We start from the raw sequence: 26514 nt of genomic DNA, 5'->3' as shown, positions 1-26514 counted from the left end.
GATGGAGAAACATAGTTTTTGAAATGCTTGCCTAAATACTGAGGGTGCAGCCAAGTTTCCACACTCCCATTATGATTCTAAAGACTGGTAACCAAGTGATCATTGGATAAGCTTTATATTGTAAGGGTCCGGCGAAGCGTCAGAGAAAGATACAAATTTAAGAAGCAATTCCCAAAATTTTATATCCTTTTACACTAGAAAAACTTGCTTACATAAAACTGGAAATAGGATCTCTACCATCAGAAGAAATTTCTTTAGGACCTCTAAGCCACTTTGCTTGTTCTGAAGTTTCTAAAGTAGCATTAAGTTACATTAAATTTGCCTGAAAATTTTTTAAAAAAAGAACTACACACTACCATGCATATCTGAAATTAAGCTTTAAAAATTTCTAAGACTGTTGCTATTTAATTATCTAATGTTATTTTAATAAGCCAGACCAACATTTTAATTTAACACTTTTTTTCTAAATTTTACACACTGAGAGAAACAGATACCAAATCATAATTTACTATCCTTGCCCAAATCAATGCACTGTATACCTAGTGAAATCTCCTTAGGCTACCTAGTTCAAAATTGAAACTCTTTAATTTTTTTTCCCAAGTATTTATGTTTTCTAGCATGAACTATCTGAAATCAAACTAAACAATTGCTTAAACCCAACTTTTAACTGCAAGATAGTGTAATACTTTAGAAACCCATTCAGATACCAGATTGTTACAATAAAAAAATTATTTTTTTTAGACACACATTTAACCTAGATTATCTTTAAGAAACAATCAGACAACCAGATAAGAATATATAAAATTAAGGGTCTCAGTGTGACTGGCTTTACTGCATTCAGTGTTTCAGTGTCCCTTCTTTTTAAGTAAACAAAGGTGGTGTAATCCTTAAGATGCAGATAAGGACCCAGGGAACTCCCCAGAGCTAAATGGCTCTGGCAGCTGCTGGGAGTCCCTTAATCTTATCTTTCACCCTCAGGATCAGCTCCTCCAGTTTGGTTTGACCTTAGGCACTAGGCATTTTTTTTTCTAACTTTTTAGTAGCCAGCTCCCAAAAAGCTCATCCTCTGCTTGCAGTTGTTTCGAGTGCTAGGCTTCCCCAAGAAAGCAGAGTGGGGACTCCTTAGAAGTCTCCTCGAGAGTGTTAAAATTTGTGACTGAAAATTTGGTTCCCATCCCCCAAAGCCAATTAACACCAATTTAATAATGAGGACAGGGCTTTGAGAAAAGTCAAAGCGAGATGTCAAAGTTGTTAAATCCCCAGCAGGCATCTCTATTTGCACTCAAGCAGGTTACCGGAGGGAAAGAAAACATTGCTTCCCTAGTCTCAGTATTTAGCCTTAGATGGAATTTGTCACCTGCCTTGGACTGCATTTCGCTTCTTCGGCCCCAGGATTTGGTGATCACTGTGGCCAGGGAGGGCTGTAACACTTGGGGGGTTTGGGGAACCGGTCCCTTTTACCCCCATGAGGGAGGGAGAGGGCCGGGTGCCCCCTGAGCTGCTTGTTTTTTGCTCGCCGGGCGGACAGAGGGGGGGGCAGTCCCCCGCCAACCCCGCCCGATCCGCTGTGGTGCAAATGCGCCCGGTGGCAGCCCGTTGCCGGCTGAGTAGGGGGAGGAGGGGCGGTCCCCCGCCGACCTCACCCCCGATTCCGTCCGCCTGTCCCCCACGCCCGTGGGAGCATTTCCCCCCCTCCCGGGAGGGGAGACGGCCAGGGGTGGAGAGGACAGGTGGGTGGAGGGGCCGGGAGAAAGAGGGACAGGACAGATCCGCCATACCGCCGGGTGGAATCCTCCCAGCAGACTGCGCGGACCCCACCCATGCAGGAAGAGATTCGCAGAGGTCCTGAAAGGTTAGAAGCCATGATCTGGATGGCCATGCGCCCCGGCTGAAAGACAATATCTCTGACTTTGCAGATTAGAGAGAGAGATGGAGGGACTCTCCTGGGGGCCATTCAACTCCGAGGGTGGGCCACTCTGAAGCACAGAGAGACAATATAAACGTGACGCAAACAGGGACACACAGTAAACGTTTAACACAAGTTCAGAGGCAAAAATTAAAGACAGACAGTGAATTCAGCAGAAAGAGTTGCCGGCAAAACCAGACGGGTTGGCAGCAAAATACACCGACAAGGGTTCATCCGCCCCTCTACCTGATGGGGGGGGCACTCCTGTCCCCCGAACCCTCCAAAGCGTCCTTTGGAGGGGTGGCCTGTGGCTCCTAGACACGTCTGCCTGCCACCACCAGGGGGAGCTTATGCTCTCCACTGACAGCCACACACACACTGCCAACCCCACCAGAGGCTCCAAGAGCTTACGCCCTCTGGGGACTTAAGCCCACCATTGAGCCGCCAGAGACGGAACCTGAGTGATCGCACCTGAGCGATTGCGAAAGAAGAACAAGGGGGAGAAAAGGAGAAGAAGGAGGGGAGAGAGAGAGAAAGAGAGAGAAAGGCGCCTTACTTACCCCCGAAGCAGTTCGTTGGGTCTTCCTGTCCGGTGATTCGCAGTTCCCGGCCAACGCACCAAATGTAAGGGTCCGGCGAAGCGTCGGAGAAAGAGACCACACGGGCTGGGGATGTGGCTCAAGCGGTAGCGCACTCCACTCGCATGCCTGCGGCCCAGGTTCGATCCTCAGTACCACATACCAACAAAGATGTTGTGTCCGCCGAGAACTAAAAAATAAATATTAAAAATTAAAAAAAAAAAAAAGGAGAAAGAGACCACACGAGAATAGCTTCATGCAATGGCAAGGGGGATTTATTAGGGATCCGTTCCAGCGCGCTGGGGCTCCGTGCTCACTCAAGAAGGGAGAGCAGCCCAGAGCCCAGAGCAGAGGTCAAGCAGAGCTTAAGTACACTTTTTGGAGAGGGCGGGGGGCTTTGCATGCATCAGAACAAATCATCATGAGGCGCGGGAAAATTGAACAACAACTCTGATACATGATTAGTCCATTCATTGGCGGGAACAGTCTGGGCAGGGGTGATTGGTCATTCCTAAGCGGGGTACACATTTAAACTGATTGGTTTTGGAGCCTAGATGCTTACGCCGTGCTACTCGGAGCCCTTAGCTATTGAACAACCAGGGCTTCCTCCCCACCTCCTGTCCTCCTTCCCCCTACTGGAGGGCAGTATACATATTTACAAGTTCATAACCAGAACTAATCCTCCTCCTTCTCCTCCTCCTCCTTTATTTTGGTGCTGGGGCTTGAACCCAGGGTCTCACCGTTTGCTAAACTACTACTGAGCTCGGCCCCATCCACATGTACCAGTCCTGAATGTCTGATGGATTTTCACAGGTACACTTCCAAGTGCCCATCACCAAAAAAGAGAACATTTTCAGCAAGCTGGCAAGCTTCCTTGAGCCCTTCCCATTCCCTGGCTGGAGGGATCAACAGTTCTGATTTCTGTGATCGTTGGTTTTGAGTGTTCTTGACCATTCATTGCGTGCTTTTTTGTGTGGCTCCTTTTGATTGATAGTCTGTGTTTCTGAAAGTCATTGGTATTGTTGACTGTTCAAGTACCAGTGTGCTGCTGTTGGTGGGGTGTAGTTTTCCATCGCACCATGGTTTATTTATCCCTCCTCCCGCTGAGGAATTGGACTTGGCTTCATTCTTTGTTATCATAACGATCATAAAGCTACCAGGAGCATTTTTGAACATTTTTAGAGTGCAGTCATTTCTCTTGGGCATATTCTTAGGACTGGCACTGGTGAGTGAGAAGGTAGGTCTATATTTAGCTTCAGGAAAATCTGCTAAACAAATTCCCAAAAAGGTTGTACAATTAGATTCCTTCCAGCGAGATCCTGTTATGCTTGAATTCGGGACCCCCAAAAGACCACCAGAGACTGAGATTGATGTAAACAGCAGAGAGGTGTTTATTGAGAGCTAGCTCGGTCCTCCTCGCGCACACACAGCAACTGATGTCGATGAGAGGCCTCGAGTCCAGGGTTGCAGCAGTTTTATACATTCTTTGGAGAAGGCAGGGACCCCCACATACATCATAGCATCTCTTAGCAAACCATCACACACCGCGGGAAAATCAAATAACAACTCTAAAACATGATTAGCACATTCACTGGCGGGAACAAGTTGGGTAGGGGTGACTGGTTACTACAAGAGGGGGATTCATTTGAACTGATTGGCTTAAGCCAAGAGGGGTGTACGTGCTGAACTACATGGTTTCCCAACACCATAAACTACTGGGAGGGTCATCTGGAATCCCAGGTATTTCCCTGTCTCATGCTGATTGGTGGCTGCTAGGGGGTTGCTATGGGTCCCCACCTAGCCTGACTGAGTCAGGGACACCTGGTGCAGCAGATCTCTCCTGTTATTTGTAGATAAACAACTCAGCAAGGTGGGTATGGGCCTAGGTGTGCCCTGTGGGTCTTTCCAAGGACAAGGGTCACATCCCTTCCTTGGACAGGCTTTGCTCTGAGGTAGAGGCTGGTTTTTCAATCCGACTGTTCCAGTTGCTCCAGTTCCTGGGAACACTATCACTTTTGATCTTTTTAATGTAACCCTTCCAATAGCTGTATTTCCTTGTGGTTTTAGTTTGTATTTTTCAAGGTTATTTGATGTTATGGATCACTCTACCCCAGCTTTTACTTTTTGTTGGAAATGCCTTTTTTTTTTTTTTGTAGTGGAATATGTGTAAGTTTAAAATAGTTTGCTGAGGGCTGGGGTTGTGGCTCAGCGGTAGAGTGCTCGCCTACAGTGTGGAGGGGGGTGGGGAAGGCACTGGGTTCCATACTCAACACCACATTAAAATAAATAAATAAAAATAAAGGCATTGTGTCCACCTACAACTAAAAAAATTAAAAAAAAATGTTTGCTGAGATGACTGAAAAGCTTTTTTTTTTCCCTGGTACTGGGGATTGAATTTAGGGGCACTCAATCACTGAGCCACATCCCCAGCCCTATTACGTGTTTTATTTACAGACAGAATCTCACTTGAGTTGCTTTGAGCAACTCCCCCACCCTTTTTATCTTTTTTGTTTTGAGACAGGGTCTGGCCCCTGAGGCTGGCCTTGAACTCATGATCCCCCTGTCTCAGAAGTTGCTCAGCCTCATATTTGCTGAGTCTGGCTTTGAATTTATGATCCTCCTGCCTTAGCCTCCCAAGCTGCTGGGAGTACAGGCATATTACTCCCCCCTCCCTCAACCCCGCCCAGCTATCAGTTTGCTTTAATCCTGCCTTGGTATGGATACTGTCACACCTTAAGAACGTCTAGTTATGCTGGGTGTGGTGGTACACACCTGCAATCCCAGCAACTCAGGAGGCTGAGGCAGGAGGATCACAAGTTTGAGGCCAACCTCAGCAGTTTAGCAAGGCCCTAAGCAACTTATCCAGAATTTTTCTTAAAATATCACCCTCCCCCTCACACAAGGTTCAATTGCCAGTACCAAAAAGAATGTCTGGATTTTTTTTGTGTGTGTGTGTATGTGTGTATGTTTATACCTGGTAGGTCTTTGTATCAGAGAAGATTTTTCTAGAATGTTCTTAGCATGGGGAGTCATGCCAGGCGATTGCATTTGTGACTGATTCTTCAGATTAGATATATTTTCAGTTTTAGGAAAGAACTTTGTAAGCCCAGATTCCAGAGCCTGTTTACATAGAGTTGAGAAGGGGAATGTGATAGGTTTGAATAGCCTGTCTCTTAGATATAAACCTGGGCAAGCGAAGCCGGAAGGAAAGCATTTTACCAACCCCCAACAGTTACAGCAGCGCAGTAAGTACTTGCCTTGAGGGCCTCTTGGATAGGGTCATTCATTGTTGGATCAGTGGTAAATCTCATCATTCTAAAATGTCGAGTTCAAGAGCTGGAATGTAGAAGAGTGTTTTGCAAAAAGTATGTTTTTGTTTGCATCTCCCCAGTTTGATCAAACTGCATTAAATTCATTTTTCCTTTTTACATCACCTGCTTATTTCCTATGCAGGTGGGTGGCTGAATCCGGCCAGCTGGGATCCGGGAGGGTTCCCTGGCTTGGCTGTTTAAATATTTAAAATTTATTTATTTATTTTGGTACTGGGAATTGAATTCAGGGGCACTTTGCCACTGAGCCACATCCCCTGCACTTTTTATTTTTTTTGTTTGAGACAGGGTCTGGCCAGCAGAGGCTAGCCTTGAACTCATGATCCCCCTGTCTCAGATTCCCAAGTCTCTGAGACTTACCCTTCCTTCCTTCCTTCCTTCCTTCCTTCCTTCCTTCCTTCCTTCCTTCCTTCCTTCCTTCCCTCTTTCTCTCTCTCTTTCTATGAAAAATCCCTGTCACTGATGCTGGAATAGGTTAAGGTAGAAGAACCCTTAAATCTGTCCTCGGGGTACCATTGCTCTGCACACCAAATGGGGGCGATATCCTCGGAATGCGTTTGCCGCCTGTCCACGGACCCCCTGTAGGAGGGCCAGTTTATTTTAAACACTATGTTAGGAAATCCCAGGGCGTCTGGCTCTGGGTGTGGCCTGGCTGGAGGCTGCTGAGGGACATGGAGACACCAGGGTGCAGGAGAGCACCCTAGAGCTGTTGGGTGCTTCCAGGGAGATTGGTCTTTCCCTCTTGTATATCATGGAGAGACAGAGCCCCTTTAAAATTAAAAGAAACTTCCTGATAGCTGCTTTTCTGCATCCAGAGTTTCTTCATGCTTCGAATGGAGACAAACCACCAACTGGCCAGGTGGGCACCAAGGAAGCGGACACTGAGATGTTTCCCAGCTAGCTCAGCTTGGCTACATCTTCCAATGTCTGTTTCCTGGCTTTGTTTCTACAAATTGTAACTGCTTCTAGAGGACAGGTGGAGAAACAGCCTTGCTGCATCCAAACTGCATTAAATTCATTTTTCCTTTTTACATCACTTGCTTATTTCCTATGCAGGTGGGTGGCGGCCAGCTGGGATCTGGGAGGGTTCCCTGGCTTGGGAATGAGATGATTGTTGGTGGGAATGGAGGGGGCTCAGAATCCTTCAGGATCCCTGCAAAACCCACTGTCCCAACATTCACAACTTCGCCACAGTTACTGAATTGAGACCATTAGACCAACCCCATTGTGCCGACATCTTGGACACCTCCAGTGACTTCAGTGACCTCCAGGGGCAGGCTCCACATGCCCCAGCCTGCAGTTCTGAATATCTCTCTGGAGAGTGAGCCAGCCGCAGGTACCCACCGTTCACTGCCTGTCCCTCTGTCAGAATAGGAGCATGGCAGGGCTTTGACTCTGGTGCCCTCTGTTTTCCTTCTCTCCTTTATTTTTCAGTTTATGACAAACTGTGTGTAATTGTTGAATGAACTGGACTGATTGCCAAACAGGCAAAGCTCAATCAAGGTAAAATGGACGACCTCTTGCTCCCGTTGAGCTGAGAGGGGTGTGATGGAGGGTGTGTAAGTTTCCAGACAGCTGCGTGGCCAACTTTCTCAGCTCCTTTTAAGTTGCAGCTCAGAGCCCACCAGTGTGGCCCACCTTGATCATCCTATTCAAAACTGGAACAACTGTCGCATTCTTGACCATCTGTACCTTGCTCAGAGGTTTCCCTGTAGCCCATCCCATCTTGCAGCATAATCTATTTTTGTGCCAGTTACACATTATGGTCTTTAAGCTCCAACACACCCAGCGGTACCCTTCTTTGCTGAGGCTGAGACTCTGAAAACCATATTTCTTCGTCGCCAGCTGGTTCCCTGTTCCACTCTGCTGGTGGGCGACATCGAAGAGAAGCCGTGAGGATGCAGGCGTGTGTGAGAGTCAGCATCCTCCAGGAAACAGAACCAATAGAAGATGTGTGCGTTTCCAGGGAGAGGTCGATTTTAAGGAATTGATTCTTGGCATTATGGGGGCAGGGAAGTCCACAGTCTGCAGGACAGTGTGACAGGCTGGAGACCCAGGGAAGACTCAATGTTGCAGCTCCTATCCCAGGTCCGTATGGGGGCAGAATTCCCTCTTCCTTCAGGGACATCTTTTTCTCTAAAGACCTTCAACTGATTGGACAAGGCCCACCCATGTTATGCAGTGTAATCTGCTTTACTCTGAATCTACTGATTCAAATGTTGATCTCATCTAAAACGCGACCTTCCCAGGGACAGGAGACTGGTGTTTGACCGTGTTCCTGAGTACCATGGCCTAGCCAAGTGTGCACATATAGTTATTTATGGCGAAGAGTGGGAAGGGGCTTGCTGCTTCCCATTTGCTTCCTGCTCCCACAGGTACAACCTCAGCCACGGCTCCTGGCCCAGGAGTGGCAGTTCCTTCCTGGAACAGCAGCTGACCCTCTCTGCAGTTAACCTTAGAGAGGCAGCTTCGGGGCTTCCCCCAGAGACACAGCACCAATGAGCAGGGGCTCCTCTTTAGACCGTTCTCCCCAATCCCCCTGCACTGAGCTTCTAAGGTTTAACATCCCAACCTCTCCCTGTGTGTCCTGGCCCTAGTGGGGGTGGCTGCTTCCTGCAGTTGCTCCATGTGACACCAGTTAGCATTCTCTTCTTTACATTTCTCCTCCTCCTCCTCCTCCTCCTTCCTGTTTTGCAGTGCTGGGTATCGAACCCAGGGCCTTGTGCATGGTAGGCGAGTAAGTGTTCCAACCCAGGGCCACGTCCCGGGCCCTGGCAATCTGCTCTCACCCTTTTGGTTCCCGTAGGAACAACCTCCTACCTCGTTAACCATTATTTGTATTCAACTCTCTGTACAGTTCTAGTGTGAGCTCTATGTCCTGATACAGTTCTGTGTGTTGTTTGTTATCTGTGCTCACTTCATCTCCGCATCCCACGACACCAGCTCCATAAAGGCAGGGGTTTGTCTGTTTAGATCACTGATCTATTTCAAGCCCTTAATCTGGTGCCTGACACCTTGTAAGTGTTCAAAAAATACTCGTGGGATGAGTGAATGGTTAGAGAGTTGAATGGATGGTTGTTGGTTTAAGATTTCATTTGGATTATTTATTTGAGTTTTCTATTTAGTGTTTTATTAGTTCTGAGCCAATATTAATTGTAAAGTGAGATTTAAGGTAAATGAGTTTTTTTTTTTTTTAAGATACAGGCAGCACCCAGACTTGGTGAAGTTAAGGTCCATCTTGTGAACTTTTGGGGAGCTCTGTAAAGTGGGAGGCAGAAAAGCAGGATAAGGCTATGAATAATAGCCACTCCTTCATATGTGTGGGTTTTACATGTGGATTCAACCAACCATGGACTGAAAACATTGAAAAAAATTGTGTAGAATTTTTTTTCCTTGTCAGTAACCCTAGACAATATTATTTACATAACACAGTGTATTGGGTACTGAAAGTAATCTAGAGATGATTTAAAACATTCGGGTGGATATGTGTGGGTTATACAGGGTGAATCATATTGATGCTTAAGAAGTGGAGGATTCGGAGCATTTTGGCTTAGGGATGCTCAACCAATAAAAGCTATGCAAATATTCCAAAATCTAAAAAACTCTGAAATCTAAAACTTCCAGTTCCAAGCAAATACTACACCTTTTATGTAAGACACTTGAGTGTCTGTGGACCTGAATATTTGAGGGGGGTCCTGGAACCAATCCACCAAGGATACTGAGGGACAGTCGCCTGTACTCTGGTCAGAGGGGTAGTCCAGGCAACCAAGCATTTCCGAGTGTGACTCTGGAACAAATTCTGTTTTTGCCAACCAATAGCCTCATACCCCACCTCCTTTTTTTCCTTATAGTACTGGGAATTGAACCCAGAGACATTTTATCACTAAGCTACATCCTTCCTTGATCCCCCAAATTTTAATTTTTTAAAAATAAAAAACTATGGGTCTGAGGTTGTGGCTCAGTGGTAGAGCCCTTGCCTAGCGTGTGTGAGGCACTGAGTTTGATTCTCAGCACCACATAAAAAAACAAAACAAAATAAAGGTATTGTGTCCATCTACAACTAAAAACAAAACAAAAACTATGATCATATTAAATAAGTTCTTCCATGATAGTCTGCTAATTTTTTTTTAATTATGGAAGAATGTTGACATTTATCAATTGTATTTTCTGCATCTGTTCAGATGATCATATGATCTTTTCCCCCAAAACTGCTGCTTTGAGGGGCCTGGCATGGAGTGGATGCCCAGAGAAATAAATTTTGAATGTGGGAATGAAATAATGGATAAATAAATTAAGTGACTTCCTCTTGGTCATGTACCAAGTAAGCAATGTGACCTAGGAGTCCTGACTTTTAATCCTCACCTACTCCCCCTTAGCCCCGTGCTAACCACCATAGTTTGCCGGGGTCCTGTCCTAGTGGGATCCAGGGAGTCCTGAAGGATGAGTGGCGTCGGCGAAAAGATGACACAGGAGTCTTTCCATTGGAGCAATCTCCAGAGAGAGAGCTCTAATGCACTTTCTCTGGTTCATCTTTTATTGCAATTTTTCTCATCATTATAGATTCAAAATACGTCACTGATTATACAATTTCAAAACTTTGCCAAGACATAACGTTTCCTTATCCATAATTAGGGGTATAGAAAAATGTAACACCAATTTACATTTTTCCAGGATGTGACCTTTAGTTATCAATTATTAATAAAATGCGTCACTAATTTACATTTTTTTCAGATTTTCCCAAGATGTACTATTTTCCCCAAGATATGCTATTTTCTTATTAACTAATGCCAAAGTACGTAACCAGATTCTAAGTCTCCTAACCTATCATTAACCTTTAAGTTTTAAAGTACACCTGCAGTTTTATTTCTAGTCTAAAATTCCCATCTAAAAAAGTCCCCTTAAATCTTATACTTAAAATATCCTAAAGTTTATAAACCATTCTTAAAACATATCAGGGGCTGGGGATGTGGCTCAAGCGGTAGCGCGCTCGCCTGGCATGCGTGCGGCCCGGGTTCGATCCTCAGCACCACATACCAACAAAGATGTTGTGTCCGCCGAGAACTGAAAAATAAACATTAAAAATTCTCTCTCTCCTCTCTCACTCTCTCTTAAAAAAAAAAAAAAAACATATCAGAAACCCATACAACTAAAAACTTAAGAATTCTAAATCTCATGCTGAGTAAAATATGGCAGTGATCACACACACACAAAAAATTCTAAACCCAAGAATCTAAATAGAATAAAATTTCTAACATTATTCTAAAAATATGTCTTATAGAGCTACTTTAATTAATTCCTAAATTTATTCTCATAAAACTGGTTGAGCTGCTTTCTCAAAGAGTTTCTTTGTTTCTCAAGGTGCACTAGTTCTTTTTTTTTTTTTTTTTTTTTTTTTTTTTTTTTTTTAGAAAGAGTGAGAGAGAAAGGGAGAGAGAGAGAATTTTGATATTTATTTTTTAGTATTTGGCGGACACAACATCTTTGTTGGTATGTGGTGCTGAGGATCGAACCCGGGCCGCACGCATGCCAGGCGAGCGCGCTACTGCTTGAGCCACATCCCCAGCCCCACTAGTTCTTATATCTTTATAATCTTTCTCAATAAAAAGTAAGTTCTAAACATCAGTCCACTTTCCGCCAATATTAAGATGCTCATCGTAAATCTCTATGTGAAGTAAAAGAGGGTTTATAGAAATGAAAAGAATGTATCCTTATATGTCCTAACTTTCCTAAGTGTATAACATAACTTTCCTTAATCAAGAATGAAACTACATATGGTGGGTTTTGTACAATGAGCATGATGATTAGGTTTTCTAAGAGGCCAGAAATATGGGCTTGGGTTCCAGTTGATATAATCAATGTGGTGCCTAAAATTCTTGTGACCTTTCGGAGAATGATTGTTGTCCATTATCAGTTTTGTCCTCAATGTGCTGAGATAGGAGAGCGGCTTTCTACTTTGTCCTTGATATGCCTTCAAGGCATGAACTACCTGTTATATTCTGGCCATCTGAAATTTAATTTGGTTTGGCATTTAACATACTCATGCCTCCTGTCAGGGACATGAGCATGAAAATGAAAAGTCCCAATTACATAAAAAAGGCTCTCATGGTTTCGGTTTCCCACCAACCAGCTCGGCTTTGCCCAAATTCATCCTCACTGTGACCTTGTCAAGACAGTGAGAGGGGAATCGCCTTCACCAATGGTTTATGGTTAGTTTGAGGCACAGAATTTGGATGTGCAGTCACTGACCAGGTGGACGACGGTGCATTCTTAGCCGGTTTCCTTCTGCATCAGACATGCCGTTACCCATGATCCACCTGTACTCCTGGTGCTAAGTACTTCTGAGTCCAGCTGGTTGTGCTAAGACCCTACCACAGACTCTGCTGGCGTCCAGCTCCTGTTCCACAGGCCCTTCCTGGAGGCCGCCTGCAGATAGTGTCTGCTCCTTGCAGGACCAAGCCTTCCTGCTTCTCCCTGTCCCGGGGGCTCTCTGGCCACAGGGACTCGCTTGCCTTGTGTACAGGGGTACTGGGAATGTTGGGGAGTTGACCGTCCCTGGTGCCCCTGCCCAGTGAAGGTTGGGATTGGGGGCAAGTCTCCCAGTTTCCTCACCTTGTAGGTGGGATTGTGTTCCATGCAGTCTCTCAGAGGGCTCCCCACGGGTTGTCCTGTGTCCCCAGCAGTAACCTGCTCATCAATGTGTCCTTTACTGGCTCCTTACCTTCTGGCTTACTTGCAGGTGACTTCTGGGGTCATCTCCCAAATAAACTGCTTGTACCTAAATCCACATCTCAGATCGTGCCTCTGGGGGAATTCAGACTATAAGGAACACTGCTTTGGTCTTGTCACTCGCCACCCAAGATGCTGAGTTGACCCCCTGCTGTCCATTGAGAAGCCTAAGCCCTGCTCCCTGGTGTTGGATCGAAAGGGTAAAGCTGCTTCTAAGCTACAAAGCCTGAGTTAAAATGTAAGGGACTAGGTATTGTAAAGTTTCTGAACTGCACACAGAACCTGAAATTCCTGAGGCAGTTAAGACAATGCCCTACTGACCATTTAGTTGATTTAATAGCCTAGGACCCTGTGCAGCTTGGCACTTAAGCATTCAGGGCCCGAACCAATCAGTTTAAATGTAACCCCCTCCTTAGGAATGACCTATCACTCCAGCCCGCCCTGTTCCCGCCAATGAATGGACTAATCAAGTCTAAGAATTGTTGTTTGATTTTCCCGAGGTGTAAGGTGATTTGTTAAAGGAGACTGTAATGTGTGTAAAGTCCCCGCCCTCCCCAAAAAGTGTACTTAAGCGCTGCTCAACCCCTGCCCGGGGCTCTGGGCTGCTCTCCCTTCTTGAGTGAGCACGGAGCTCCAGCTTGCTGGATCAATAAACCCCCCTTCTGCGGATTGCATGAGTCAGTCTCTTGGTGGTCTCTTCTTCCGACTTTCGCCGGACCCTTACAGGATGCGCTTTGGAATTGGCCACCGGCTCCTCTCCTAATGCCGCCACCCATTCTGGATTTCAGCTGCCACAGTTTCTTCACTGACCCCCACACGCTGTGTCCTTACCCAGCTCTGTGCCCCGGATCTTGTCCACCTCCGATGCCTTTTGGTCACTGCCCTTCTCCCTCTCCCTGTCTATCACAGCTGCCCTGAGACCAGCACACAGAAGGAGCTGGAAAATATCTGTAGGACAAATTAGTTGACGATTGAGGTGTCATCGTGTGCTCATTAGATCGTTGAGCTATTATCTCATTTGGTAATAACAACGGTTGGTGTCTTAGTCTCTTCAGGCTGCTACCACCAAACACCACAAACTGAATTGGTTATAAAGAAAAGAAAGAGTCTGGGAAGTTCAAGGTCAAGGCAGATTTGGTGTTGGCCATGGTCTGCTTTCTGGTACATAGACACCTGCCCTGGATCCTCACATGGTGGAAGGAATGAGGGTTCTCTGGTTGTTTTTAGGGCACTTATCCTATGTACATGGGCTCTGCCACCATGATTTAATCCCTGAAAGGCCCCACTTTCTGAGACCCTCACCTTGGAGGTTAGTTAGGATTCCATCCCCACCCCCTCTCTCTTCAGTGATTGAACCCAGAGGCGTTCATTCCCAGTCTTTTCAATTTGAGATAGGCTTTTGCTAATTTGCCTGGGGCCTCGCTAAATTGCTGAGGCTGGCTTCAAACTTGCCATCTTCCTGCCTCAGCCTCCCAGGTTGCTGGGATCACAGGTGTGAATTACCACATCTGGCAGAGGTCAGAATTCAACATGTGAATTCTGGAGGGACACAGACTGCAGCTGGTCATTGGGGTAAGGATGTAGGTGTTTTATGCACTGCCGAGGAGGTCTAAATTAGCAGTCTTTCTTGGGGATACCCATCAAAAGTTTAAATGTGCTGATCATTCAAAGCAGCAGTTTCATTTTTAGTTACTCATCTCACAGAAGTACTTCATCCTGCAGAAATACTCTGCTTCTTGGGCTGGGGATGTGGCTCAAGTGGTAGCGCGCTCGCCTGGCATGCGTGCGGCCCGGGTTTGATCCTCAGCACCACATACCAACAAAGATGTTGTGTCTGCCGAGAACTAAAAAATAAATATTAAAAATTCTCTCTCTCTCACTCTCTCTCTTCTCTCACTCTCTCTTTAAAAAAAAAAAAAAGAAATACTCTGCTTCTTGGGAATACTCTACTGGAGATTAAAGGTATATGAACAGGGGCTGTTGAAGTAAAGGTAAAATTTCTAAGCTGATTCTAAGCTGCAAAAGTCTGAGTTAAAGTGTAAAAGACTAGGGCATTGTAAAGCTTCTAGATTACAAGGCCTGGGCTAAAAGGTAAAAGTCTATTGTTACAATTCCTCTGCTATCCCCGGAACCTGTAATCTCTGTAAAGTTGTTAGGACAATTCGGGAACTGCTCAGTAAATATCTCCATTGATTCCCTGGTTGTTTAATAGCTAAGGGCTCCAGGTAGCATGGCACCTAAGCATATAGGCCCCAGAACTAATCAGTTTAAATGTGTACCCCGTTTAGAAGTGACCAATCACCCCTGCCCAAACTGTTCCCGCCAATGAATGGACTAATCATGTATCAGAATTGTTGTTCAATTTTCCCGCGCCTCATGATGATTTGTTCTGATGCATGCAAAGCCCCCCCCCCCCCCCCGCCCTCTCCAAAAAGTGTACTTAAGCTCTGCTTGACCTCTGCTCTGGGCTCTGGGCTGCTCTCCCTTCTTGAGTGAGCACGGAGCCCCAGCACGCTGGAACGGATCCCTAATAAATCCCCCTTGCCATTGCATGAAGCTAGTCTCATGTGGTCTCTTTCTCCGACGCTTCGCCGGACCCTTACATTGAGAGCCACAGCCGAGTCAGAATGACGCCTGGCATATTGCCAGAAGGAATGGTTGAAAGCTGACGACAGCGAACCGTTCAGATGATGATTTGAGTTAAGCTGTATATAATTGCTGTGGTGCTGGATTGATTGAGTTGTATATGGACCCTGCTCTGGGAATTCGTTGGCAGTGGCTCTGTCGGCTCCGGGAATCTGCCTTGGGCGCCCACTACTTTGGAGTTCTGGTGGAATTCTGGGGGGGGGGGCTTGGGGAGATTAGGCGCCCTGCGGAGCCTGGTGGAAGGAGTGTGTTCCCGAGTGGTGTGTGTGCAGTGCCGGTGAGAGTTGGGGAATAAAGAGTTGCTGTTTGAACCTACAAGGCTTTGTGGCGGCTTGGTTATTTGTGCCCAGCCAGACTGTGGCAAGGGGCCATATGGAAGGTCCATCATTGCTTACAACGATGAAGAAAAGGAAACTGCCTAAATTGATGGATGAATGGTTACATGATATTTAGCACATGGTATAAAAGGAGGAAGAGTTGTCATGAAAAATCTTCGACTATTATTATATTTGAAAAGCAAGTACAGATTGAATATCCCTTATTTGCAATGCTTGGACCAGATGGGTTTTGGAGATTTGGGAATTTTAAGATATTTTGTCTGGATATAATGAGATATCTTAGGGGTGGGACCTAAGTCAAAACATGAAATTCATTTACATTTCATATAACATAGCCTCTGCCTTAGCCTCCCAAGCTGCTGGGAGTACAGCCGTGTGCCTCCACACCCAACTCTTTTTTTTTTTTTTTAAGTTTTAATCATTAATAAGATCTTTTTTTTTTTTTTTTTATGGAGAGGGAGAGAGAGAGAGAAAGAGAGAGAATTTTAATATTTATTTTTTAGTTTTCGACAGACACAACATCTTTGTTTGTATGTGGTGCTAAGGATCGAACCTGGGCCAGGTGAGCACGCTACTGCTTGAGCCACATCCCCAGCCCCTCTTTTTCTTTCTTTAGTTGACAGTTAGTGATTGTACCTCGATATGGGGTTCAGTGTGATATTTTACTATATTTATAGATTGCATATGGATCAGAATATTTAAGTTATCCATCATCTTGAACATTTATCAATTCTTTGTGAAGAAAACATTAAAAATCCTCTCTTCTAGCTATTTGGAATTATATTGTTTTATTTTTAATCAAATTAGTTTCATAAGTCCATTGTGACTTGAGATGCCTACTCAAAAAGAATGAAAACAGACCCCAAACAAAAGCTTGCCCACTCGTTCATATTCTTCTTTTACTGCTCCTCCGCTTCCTGACCATGGGGTGAACAGTTGCTGTGCCACCTGCCTCTCACCACGTCACCCAGCACACCTGACACAGGCCCCAAATGATGGATCTGCTCTGTCTTGGGCTGGAACTTCCCATTCATGAGCCATAATATGTCTTTTCATATACATATATATGGGTTTTTTTTTGGTACCAGGGATTGAACTCAGTGGTGTTTAACTATGGATCCACACCCCAACCCTTTTTATTTTTTATTTTGAGACAGGGTCTTGCTAAGTTGCTGAGAATGGCTTCAAACTTGCAATCCTCCTGCCTCAGTCTCCACAGTCACTGGGATTTCAGTTGTGCACCATCTTGCTGGCAACCTTTTTCTCTTATATGTTTTTACATGTATGTAAATCTCAGGTATTGTGTTACAGTGATGAAATGTTTACTACAGTGGGCTTATGTTTTTATTTTCCTCTTGATAGACCCAACCTGATCTTTTATTAAAATTGGGAGTCGGGCTGGGGATGTGGCTCAAGCGGTAGTGCGCTCGCCTGGCATGCATGCAGCCTGGGTTAGTGTCTGCTGAAAACTAAAAAATAAATATCAAAAATTAAAAAAAAATTAAAAAAAATAAATAAAATTGGGAGCCATCTTGCCACAAAGCCATGAAAAGCTAATTTCTGCTTTACTATAAATTACTGCAAATTCTGAACCTGCTTGGAATGCCTGCCCATGCCTTGAACTCACCCATGCCTGGCTCTGTGACCAGATAGCAGCCCTCTCTGAAACTTTAGTGACACCTCATAAATATTGGCCTTCCCTGGCCAGACAACGACCCTCTCTGAGGCTCTAATGGTCTTCATAAATTCTGATGTTGGGGCCAGCAAAAAAAAAAAAAAAAAAAAAAAGTAAACTACCATTAGTATGATGCTTGTCAGAGTTCTGTTATCTGTAACCCCCCTTTTGTGTAACTTTCTGGGCTATAAAGCTGGGCTGTAGGAAAGGTGGGGCTGCTGTTTTGTTCCCGCCGTTTTGGGAGGGAAAGGCAGCCCGGCCAGTCGAAATAATAAGCTTGCTTTAATTTGATTTTAATTGGAGTCAGTGGTCTTTTCTTGCGTCCTGGTCTAACACTCTATCCTGCTTAATTTGTCCACAAGCATTTATAATTTCTATTTAAAAAAAAAACATAAAACAGAGACTATTTTAAAAATTTCTAGTGAGATTGTGGGTTTCTATTTCTGGGAGCCTTCCAACTGACATCAGTCCAAAATGTGCAAAAGAGGGCTGTGGGTGTGGCTCAGTGGTAGAGCGCTTGCCTAGCATGCACAAGGCACTGGGTTCAACCCCCGGCACCACATAAAAATATAAACAAATAAAATAAAGGTATCGTGTCCATCTACCACTTAAAAACATGTGCAAAAGGAAGGAACTGTTGAATTCTGTGGAAGCACGACCCCACCCCAGGAAATGGGTGCAGGGCAGCCTCATCTGTTTAGCACATTTGGGGCACAGCACTAGTTACCTGGCAAGCTCCATCACATTGAAATCTCACAGAGAGAGGATTTCCTTTCGCTGCAAGTCAGGCAGGTTAAATGACTTAATAACGTCATTCAGGCTAAAGCAAGGGTGGATCTCAGATCACAACGTCTAGGCTTCATTTCCTAGGTTTTGCTCCCATGGAGATTGTGTTGAAGGATTGTGGAGCCCACGAATCATTTGAATGTGTGAGTTGTTTTGTTTTGTTTCAGCCATACTTGATAATAATTTCTTTTTTTTGGGTACTGGGGTTGGGACTCAGGGGCACTCAACCACTGAGTCACACCCCCAGCCCTAGTTTGTATTTTATTTAGAGACAGGGTCTCACTGAGTTGCTTAGCGCCTCGCTTTTGCGGAGGCTGGCTTTGAACTCTCCATCCTCCTGCCTCAGCCTCCAGAGCTGCTGGGATTACAGGCATGCGCCACCTCACTGGCTGATAATTATCTCTTATAAAGCACCTATTAATTTTAATTAGTACAACTGAAAAATAACACGCCCTATGAATTGCCTGCCAGAGGGGGAATTCTGTGTTCACTTGCCTGTATCTAATACCCTGCTAATCTTCAGATAAAAATAACTAACGTGACAACCAACGTTTTGTGTCTCATGGCTCCTTACAATTTTTTTTATCATGAAAAAGAAATTCAAAAATCTACAAAACGAGGAGTGTTGGCATGAAGCCCCACATACCCATCACCCCATTTTAAGAATGATTTCTAGTTTGTTAATTTTCCCACTTTATCTTCCTGCCATTTTCTTAAAAAAAAAAAAAAAACTGGAGAATTTAAAGCCAAAACCCCAAGACTCATTTCCCCCCTGAACATTCCTATAATTGGAATGGAAAGGCTTTTGTGTGGCCCTGCGTTTCTTCCTTTAGATCTGCTAGTACAGGAAGCAAGGATCTAAAAATCAGCCCCAGGCGCGTGGGTTTCTGGGAGGCCCGTGGTGGGGTGGGGGTGGCAGTGGGGCGCTTCCTCAGGTCTGTGCTGTTTTTTTTTTTTTTTTTTTTTTAAAGAGAGAGTGAGAGAGGAGAGAGAGAGAGAATTTTTAATATTTATTTTTTAGTTCTCGGCAGACTCAACATCTTTTGTTTGTATGTGGTGCTGAGGATGGAACCCGGGCCGCACGCATGCCAGGCGAGCGCGCTACCACTTGAGCCACATCCCCAGCCCTGTGCTGTTTGTTTTGCTCTGGGCTGGGGACACTCCTCCATGGAACCGCCTCCAGCCTCCGCAGTTAGACTTCTCTCCAGTGCTGAAAGTCAAGTATCTGGCTTCCCCCGGCTAGAGACATCTGGGGAGTGTTGCTTCTGAAACTATTTTTGGTGTGAGAAATGTCACTCAAGAGCTGTTTGGAATTTTTTAAGCACTAAAAGCATCTGACTGGAGCCACCGCGGAGGCCAGGAGGGTGGAGCTGATTACTCTGAGGGCCAGACATTTCCCATCCGGGTTGCTGCTTCCTCTACTCTTCCTAAGACTTTGAGCGCTTTGGCCTAGGATGGCACTGGGGCTGGGCTATGAGCGTGGCATGGCAGGCTTGGCAGTGGAGTGGCCTGTGGCATGGGAGACGGGGACCCTTACTGGCTGACTGGCCTTCCTCCAACCTGCACATCTGTCCTGGGCTCTCTGTAACTGGGAGATCCACGGAGAGTGCTGGGAGTGTGTGTTTGCTAGTGGGTTCTGCCAGAGAAGAGGGGGAACTCTCTGACTCCTGTGTCACAGGGCACTAGGCACCAGGCTGGATCCTAAATGAGATGCTTCTCAGGATGAGCAGGAAAGAACAGCAAGTGAGAATTGTAGCTACGAAGGAAACAGAGTGGCTTCAGCAAGCGGAATGCTGGGAAGAGTGGACCAGGCTGGGGTCAGCATTGGAGGCCCGTGGGAACAAGTTGGGAAGGAGAGAGTGAAGCGAAGGCTGGATATCAGGCTGCCAGTGTAAACCAGGGGAGGCTGGGGAGGCTGGCTTCACTGGACCTGCCACTCCACTGCCACCTACCTTGGGCTCAGGAAATACAGACTAACTGAAGATGGAAAAGACTGTCAGGGAGGTTGTTGATTCATGTCCTTTAGCAAGGCTGCCCCCCCTCATCCCCACCTCCTCCCTTTGGTACTTGAAATTTCCTTGGGATTAAGTAGGAAGAGCTGAGAGAGACAACAGTGAAAGATCTCAGGGACCTCCATCACCCCGTCCCCAGGACCTTCTAGACGGGGATCCTATTGGCAAACCTGCCAGTCCTGGGCACCGTGAGGCAGGGGCGAGAGAAAGAGAGTACAGGAAATCCAGTGCTGCACTCCTGGTCTTCCAGGTGTGCCTTGGGGCACTGTATCCAGGAAATTGCACCAAGAGAAGCTGTCCTTGTCCTGCAGAGTGTGCCCTGGGGGACTGTATCCAGGAAATTGCACCAAGAGAAGCTGTCCTTGTCCTGCAGGGCAGGGATTTCTGGTTTCTGGTCCGCATGGAAGGAGCTCAGAAGTCATCTCTGTCCCAACAAGAGCTAAACAAACTGAGAAATCAACAACTCTTCTTAGACACATCCCTAGAGAAATGAGGTCATAGGGCGCACTGCTGTCTCCAGAATCAGAGGATCAGGTGGGTTCAGAGGATCACAACTTCCTGGAGCAGAAGCCCTTACCAGTGCAGAGCAGAGGTCAGGAAACCTGAGCTGTGAGTAGGGAATCGCCAAAGGCTCAGTGCAGACAAGTGGGAGAGACTTGGGATCCATCATCAGGAGTGCCCCGCACTCCTTTTGTGAGTTCTACCTCCAGGACTCTTATCAGTCGCTCACAGCGAAGATCAGAGAAATATACCCCCTGGCTTTGCAGGGGGAGGAGAAAAATGAGCCATTTTGAAACCACCAGAGCATCTAGTCTCCTTAAGAAGAAGGCCTGGGGGCTGGGGATGTGGCTCAAGCGGTAGCGCGCTCGCCTGGCATGCGTGCGGCCCGGGTTCGATCCTCAGCACCACATACCAACAAAGATGTTGTGTCCGCCGAAAACTGAAAAATAAATATTAAAATTCTCTTTGAAAAAAAAAAAAAGAAGAAGGCCTGGTCTCCAGGGACACTGTTTCACCAGAGCCTAATCTGATAAGGTTTTCTAGAGCTTAATCCTACTGGGGAAAGGAAAAACCACCTGAGCCTGCCCCCCATAGTCATCCTGTCCCACCTTAGGGCATAGAAAAAGAAAACTCTGAACGTTGAGCTCATGGTTCAGGTTTTTGCTAAAACCTAAGGCCAAATCACAGCTATAGAACGTTTCCCCTCCCTTACACCTTGCCACTGCAGCATTTAGGCCCATTGATCACAGTTCCTTTGACCTGACATGTCATGTTGACCTTTCAACAATCAGCTACAAGGCATACTAAAAGGTAAAAACATAATTTGAAAAGAGAGCAAGCATCTGTACCAGACTCAGGTACGCCAGGTATGTTAGATGTCAGTCGGGGAATTAAAAAGAATTGTGATCAATATGCTGTAAGCTCAAATGCAGCAGGACAGGGACCAGATCCTGCTCCCAAACTTGTTTGCCACCTCATCATGAAGCCTCCAGTATCTCCAGCCCCTCCTGGGAGCAGCTTCCTGCTGGTCTTCTTAGAGTGTAAACACAATCCTCGCCAACAGGGGGCGTTCACACCATGTTCCATCGCGGCCAATGGGTTTTTCAATGTTGGTGAAACATTTTTTTTTTCATTGTCATTGAAACATTTTTCATTGTCACAGGAAAGAAGCTAAGATTCTCCTCAGAGACTGCAAGACTGCAAGTGGGAGGTGGGCTAGGAAGGAGTTTTTTCTTTTCTTTCTTCATAGGAAAGGAGAAGCAAAGGAGAATCAAGTTGTGGGAAGTAATAAAGAATCTTAGTGTCAGCTGGAAGGGTCCTCAAAATGATCTTTCAGTCGTCTCATTATATAGATGAGAAACTGAGGTCCAGAAAAAGGGAAAGTATTGTGCAAGATCACATGGCGAGCGGGTGGCCAGTGGGTGGCGAGCGGGTGTTTGCAAGCCTAGGGGTGTTTGCCTTTAAGACTCTGATGGTTCCTTACATTCCCATCAGGTCCTGGCTGGCACCCTCCTCTCCCCAGAAGAGGTCCTGCTGAGCACCTGTGGCCCAGAGTGTGAGCCACAGGGTCTGCTGGTTCCCACCATGCCCTGGCACACGTAGCTGGCTGGTGTAGGAGGGATTCATTTTACCCTTCAATTTGGCAGTTGTTTCAGAAATTGGAGACAGGTGTCACCTCCTGGTGATGGGAGTACAGATGATTTTTATTTTCTCCTTTATAATTTCTAGGATTTTCTAAAATTTTATAACAAACATCTGTAATTTGTAATTCCCTCCCCCTGCCGTCTTACTTTTTTAAAAAGAAGGAAACTGGAGGGCAGGGGCACGCCCAGGTCTGTCCTGAGATCCATCCAGCAAGGCCAACCAGTACCTGTCACACCAGGGAAGAGGCCCCTCCTGTAAGCCCAGCGCCCAAGGTCGTCCAAGGTCATCCAAGGTTGCCGAGGCAGCCTCCCTTCTCACCTTTGCTTCCACCATGCCCACTCCTGAAGCGACCTTCTCTCTTCCCGCAGCAAAAATGGACCCATTCCAAATTTTTCAGGGCCCGATAACGATTTTGCCAATTGTGAGAATGTATTTAAAAACCCTACCTGCCCCAATCAAGGTAACCATCTGTGTCCTTCCTCTGAACTCTGGTGGCACTTTATGTGGACTCGTTTTCTAATCTTTACCCTCTCCTGCCTTCTCCTGGAGTCATTCGCACCCAGCTCTGTGAACTAGACAGAGACCTCCTCATGGGCGGGACCTGTCTATCATTTGTCTTTGACCTCCCAGTGCCACCCTCAGCCTGGCACATGCTGGATTTCAAGTGAGTGTTTGTACTATTTACACCTGGGATTGGGTGAGTCTGTGCATCGAGCTGTGGTGTTAGCAGCCCACTCAGCTGTGCCAGGAAACACCTCCAGTTGTGATAGCTCAAAATAGTGACATTGCCAAATGTCCCCTGCAGAGCAAAGTTGCCTCCTGTGGAGAATCATGGCATGTAGCTTATCAGGGGTCCTCCCAAACAGTTCCGGGGAGGGGTAGGAATGCCCGCCGATAGACGAGAAAGGCTCATGGAGAGTCCAGCTGAAGCTGAGTCTCGCATCTGCATTTCCCATTCCCAGTCCAGCTCTAGCCCTGCCATGTTGGAGGTCTCTCAAAAACCCTACTGAGACCTTTGCTTCTCCCCTTTGGTGTGTCCACACTACCCCCATCCCCATGTCCTTGGTTCCACCCTGTCCCCTTCCCTCTGCCCGCTCCTGTGGCCTGCGCCAGGCTGTGACCCGCTGGTTGGCCCTGCTGGTCCACGCAGGCTGGACCTCAGGCTGTGCCCGGAACACGCTCCTCACATCTTCTTGAGCTCCGTGGGCTCGTCCCCGTGTTTGAACACGCTGATGGTGACCTGGCCTGTCTCAGAGCCATACTTGTTCTTGACAAAGACGCCATAGCGCCCGCTGTCCTCACTGTTGACCTTCTCAATGGTGATGGTGACCTCGGTCCCCTTTACCTCCATGTGGTAGCGGTCGAGGAAGGCGACAGGCTGGTCATTCTTTAGCCAAGCGATTTCAGGAGCTGGGTCCCCTGAGATGACACAGGTGAGGCACAGGGTCTGTTCCAAGAGAGAGGAAGAGAAGAGTCTCACCTCCTTGTAACTTGAACTTGGTATTCACCTTCATGTCCCCAGAGAGCTCCTGGTACAGGTAGCTCCTTGGGATAAATTCATTGTGTGGGTTTTATTGTGACCTCTAAAGGTGAGAGACATTTTATTTTCATCCCACGTTCTCCCTCATCCACCTTTCTATAGGAGCGCTTACTAGTTAGAATTTCCCACTATTCCACTCTAGTAATTACTTGCCCCAGAATGGCCTGCAGTTTATTTGATTGCTTTTTTGTCATATATGTGTCATGACTTTACCATGTAAGATTTTATTGCAATAACACAAAGATTTATTAATTGAATTGGAAAATTATCAAATAAGATCTAATGCAGAGCCCCAGAATGTAATGGTTAAACACGTCATAGGCTCTGGACTGGAGCTGTCTGAGTTTGAATCTCAGCTCTACTCCTTCAGGCTGTGTGACCTTAGATAAGTCTCTTGACTAGTCTGAGTCTCTGTTTCCTCAGCTATCAAGTGTTGCTAGTAATCATGCCCCATTTCATGAGATTGTCTCTATGGTGAAATCAGTTAAAACAGGTCACCCACATGGAATTGAGCCTGGCACAAAGAAAGCACCGTGAGAAAATGGTAGCCAGGACTTTTGAAAACACTAGTCTTGGATAATTCCAGCCCTAGAAGGGATCGTCCAGTCAAACTCTTGGGAAATGGAAGCCAGAGATGGCAGTCTGTGATACCAGAGAGAGAGATGGGAAGCCAGATGCGGTGTGCATGCCTGTAATCCCAGCCACTTGGGAGGCTGAGGCAGGAGGATCACAAGTTCGAGGCCAAACTCAACAACTTGGTGAGGCCCTGAGCAACACAGTGACATCCTGTCTCAAAAAATAAAAGGAGCTGGGAATGTAGGTTACTGGTGGAGTACCCCTGGGTTGAATCCTCAGTACTGCGGAAGGAGGGAAGGAAAGAAGGAAGGGAGGGAGGAAGGGAGGAAGGAAGGAAGGGCTGGCTTTTGTTGGACACCAGGTGCAGTGGCTCTCCCTGAACACACAGGGTCAGTGAGATGTGGTCACTTGGCTGACTGTGGCAGATCCAGCCTCTCTGGCTGGCCAGCTGCCCCCTGGCTCTTGATTCTACACAGGGTCGCGGTCCTGGATGGCTCCCTGAGGGAACACCACTGGGACCCCTCTGTGGTTGGAGGGTGGGTACCTTATCTTCCATGATGGTGGCCACGTCTGGCAGGCCCCTCACCACTTTGGCTCGATCTGGAAGGGAAACGAGACGGCAGTGGTGAGCCGCTTCCCAGGGCTGAGGCTTATTTTAAGGGAGGCTCCTTGTTTCTGTTTTCTTCACGTTGGATGGAAATCTTGGAAACCGTGGGATGCACTTCCTGGTCTTCACCAGTAGGAGGTGTGGGACTTGGTGTGTTTCTGCCATTGACCAGAGGAGTGGCAGCACCACGCGTGTGTGTGCATGTGTGTGTGTGTGTGTGTGTGTGTGTGTGAGACAGCAGCACCCTGCCCTCAAGGCAGTGAGGCGTCTCTGGGTCGCAGGCGTGAAATCTGCACAGTGGTGACAGCCAGCTGGGGTGTGGACTAGGAGCTGGCCCGGGAGGTAGGAGAGAAGCTTTTGGGACACTCTCACTCTGGTCCAAGGATGGACCTGGTGGCTGTTGTGGGTGGGCAGGAAGAGAGTGGCTGTAAATGACAAAGCAGAAACAGATACGTTCCCCATGCTTCGGGGGAGGCCGCGGGAAGAGAAGGGGTGTCAGCCTGGCCCTCGCCCCTGCATCAGGAAAGGGAGCAGGACACCATGTGGGCAGGGATCTTCACCGGGGGGAAATGACCCACTTCCCCAGACTGCAATGCCACACACCCCAGCAGCCACATGTGGGTGAGTCTGACGGGCATCTATTGGGGTTCTAGTTGGGGCACCTTGTCCAAGACATGGCATCCAGGATGGGAGGGAGGGTCGAGCTGGGGAAACAGGCTGGTGGTGTGAGAGTCCCCTTGGCCTGAGAGGGCCGAGGCTGGTCTCAGTGGCGCTCTCTCCCTGGAGGAGGCTGGCCCTGCAAGGCCTCACACCACAGCCACCAACATTGCTGTGGCCCTGCTGGGCACCAGGCCCGCGCTGGACACGTCCACACACACACCGTCTCTGGAATCCTCGCGTCCCTTATCTGTGGGAGCTGCTGCTGCCCAGGTCTCCCTGTGAGACCCCAGAGCCCCACTGACCCTGCCGGGGAAGCCACCCAGACTCAGAGGCAAAACCCCCAGAAACGCTGGGGACTTACTCTTCTCGATGATGGCCAAGGCTCTGAAAAACAGAAATGGGACAAAGTGTGGGGTCAAGGGTAGCCCTGCCTGGTGGGGGAGAAGGGGTGAGGGGGGGAGGTGGAGGTGGCCCGGGGGTCCCAGGAGGGGGTCCTGAGCACAGCTCATGCCACCTCCCAGAGGGGCCCACGGCTCCCACGGAGAACACGAAGGAGACTTACTTCAGTCTTTGGTGTTCAGCCAAGGCGTCGTCAAAAGCTGCAAGAAGGACAAAGGTTGGGGGCATCAGGGCCTCCACCAGGGACCCTCAGGGACAGGGCCTAGTCCTGACTGTCCCCCACTTTTCTCCCCATTCCAGTATCCTCTTGAGGGAGTGACAGGGTGGGGTGCACAGGCAGGAGTTCCCCCCCAAAGACCGTGGAGTTTTCTCAACATGTTTCTCAGCAGACAGGCTCACCTTGCCCCGAGAGGTCCACGGAGAGCTGCCGGATTTCCTTTCCCGCGGCTATTTCCAGGCTGTATTTGCCCTTGTCCGAGTCTTTGGGGTCCAGGATGTGGAGCCAGATCTCATCCAGAGTGGTGCCCGCCCGTATCCGATCGCCAGTCTCCAGGCGCTTGTCTCTGAGTGTGACCATAGGGAAATGGTCAA

General features: G+C 47.2%; 1 protein-coding gene and 1 long non-coding RNA gene across 7 annotated transcripts in view; one reads left to right on the top strand and one right to left on the bottom strand.

The window, feature by feature from the left end:
- Positions 1 to 26514, top strand: part of LOC308656321 — a 90137-nt gene that overhangs the window by 21455 nt on the left and 42168 nt on the right. The window contains exon 5 of one of the 5 annotated variants that reach the window (XR_014023699.1): positions 16681 to 16910. The exons of the other annotated variants lie outside the window; for them this stretch is intronic. This is a non-coding gene — a long non-coding RNA (uncharacterized lncRNA). Of the gene's footprint in view, positions 1 to 16680; positions 16911 to 26514 lie in introns of those variants that run through there. 5 annotated transcript variants of the gene reach the window in all.
- MYOM3 (myomesin 3) overlaps positions 22180 to 26514 on the bottom strand; it is a 44141-nt gene continuing 39806 nt past the window's right edge. For both annotated transcript variants that reach the window (XM_081307278.1, XM_081307277.1), the window contains exons 33-37: positions 26323 to 26486; positions 26087 to 26123; positions 25886 to 25908; positions 24802 to 24857; positions 22180 to 23588 (exon numbers count right to left, since the gene is read on the bottom strand). In XM_081307278.1, coding sequence (XP_081163404.1) covers positions 23325 to 23588; positions 24802 to 24857; positions 25886 to 25908; positions 26087 to 26123; positions 26323 to 26486 — 544 coding nt within the window. In that variant the 3' untranslated portion in view covers positions 22180 to 23324. The remainder of the gene's footprint in view (positions 23589 to 24801; positions 24858 to 25885; positions 25909 to 26086; positions 26124 to 26322; positions 26487 to 26514) is intronic.

The sequence above is a fragment of the Spermophilus citellus genome (assembly GCF_964194105.1).
Source record: "Spermophilus citellus genome assembly, chromosome: 9".
Classification (NCBI taxonomy): Eukaryota; Metazoa; Chordata; class Mammalia; order Rodentia; family Sciuridae; genus Spermophilus; species Spermophilus citellus.
Note: the sequence above shows the minus strand (reverse complement) of the source record. Positions and strands in the feature narration are given on the sequence as shown.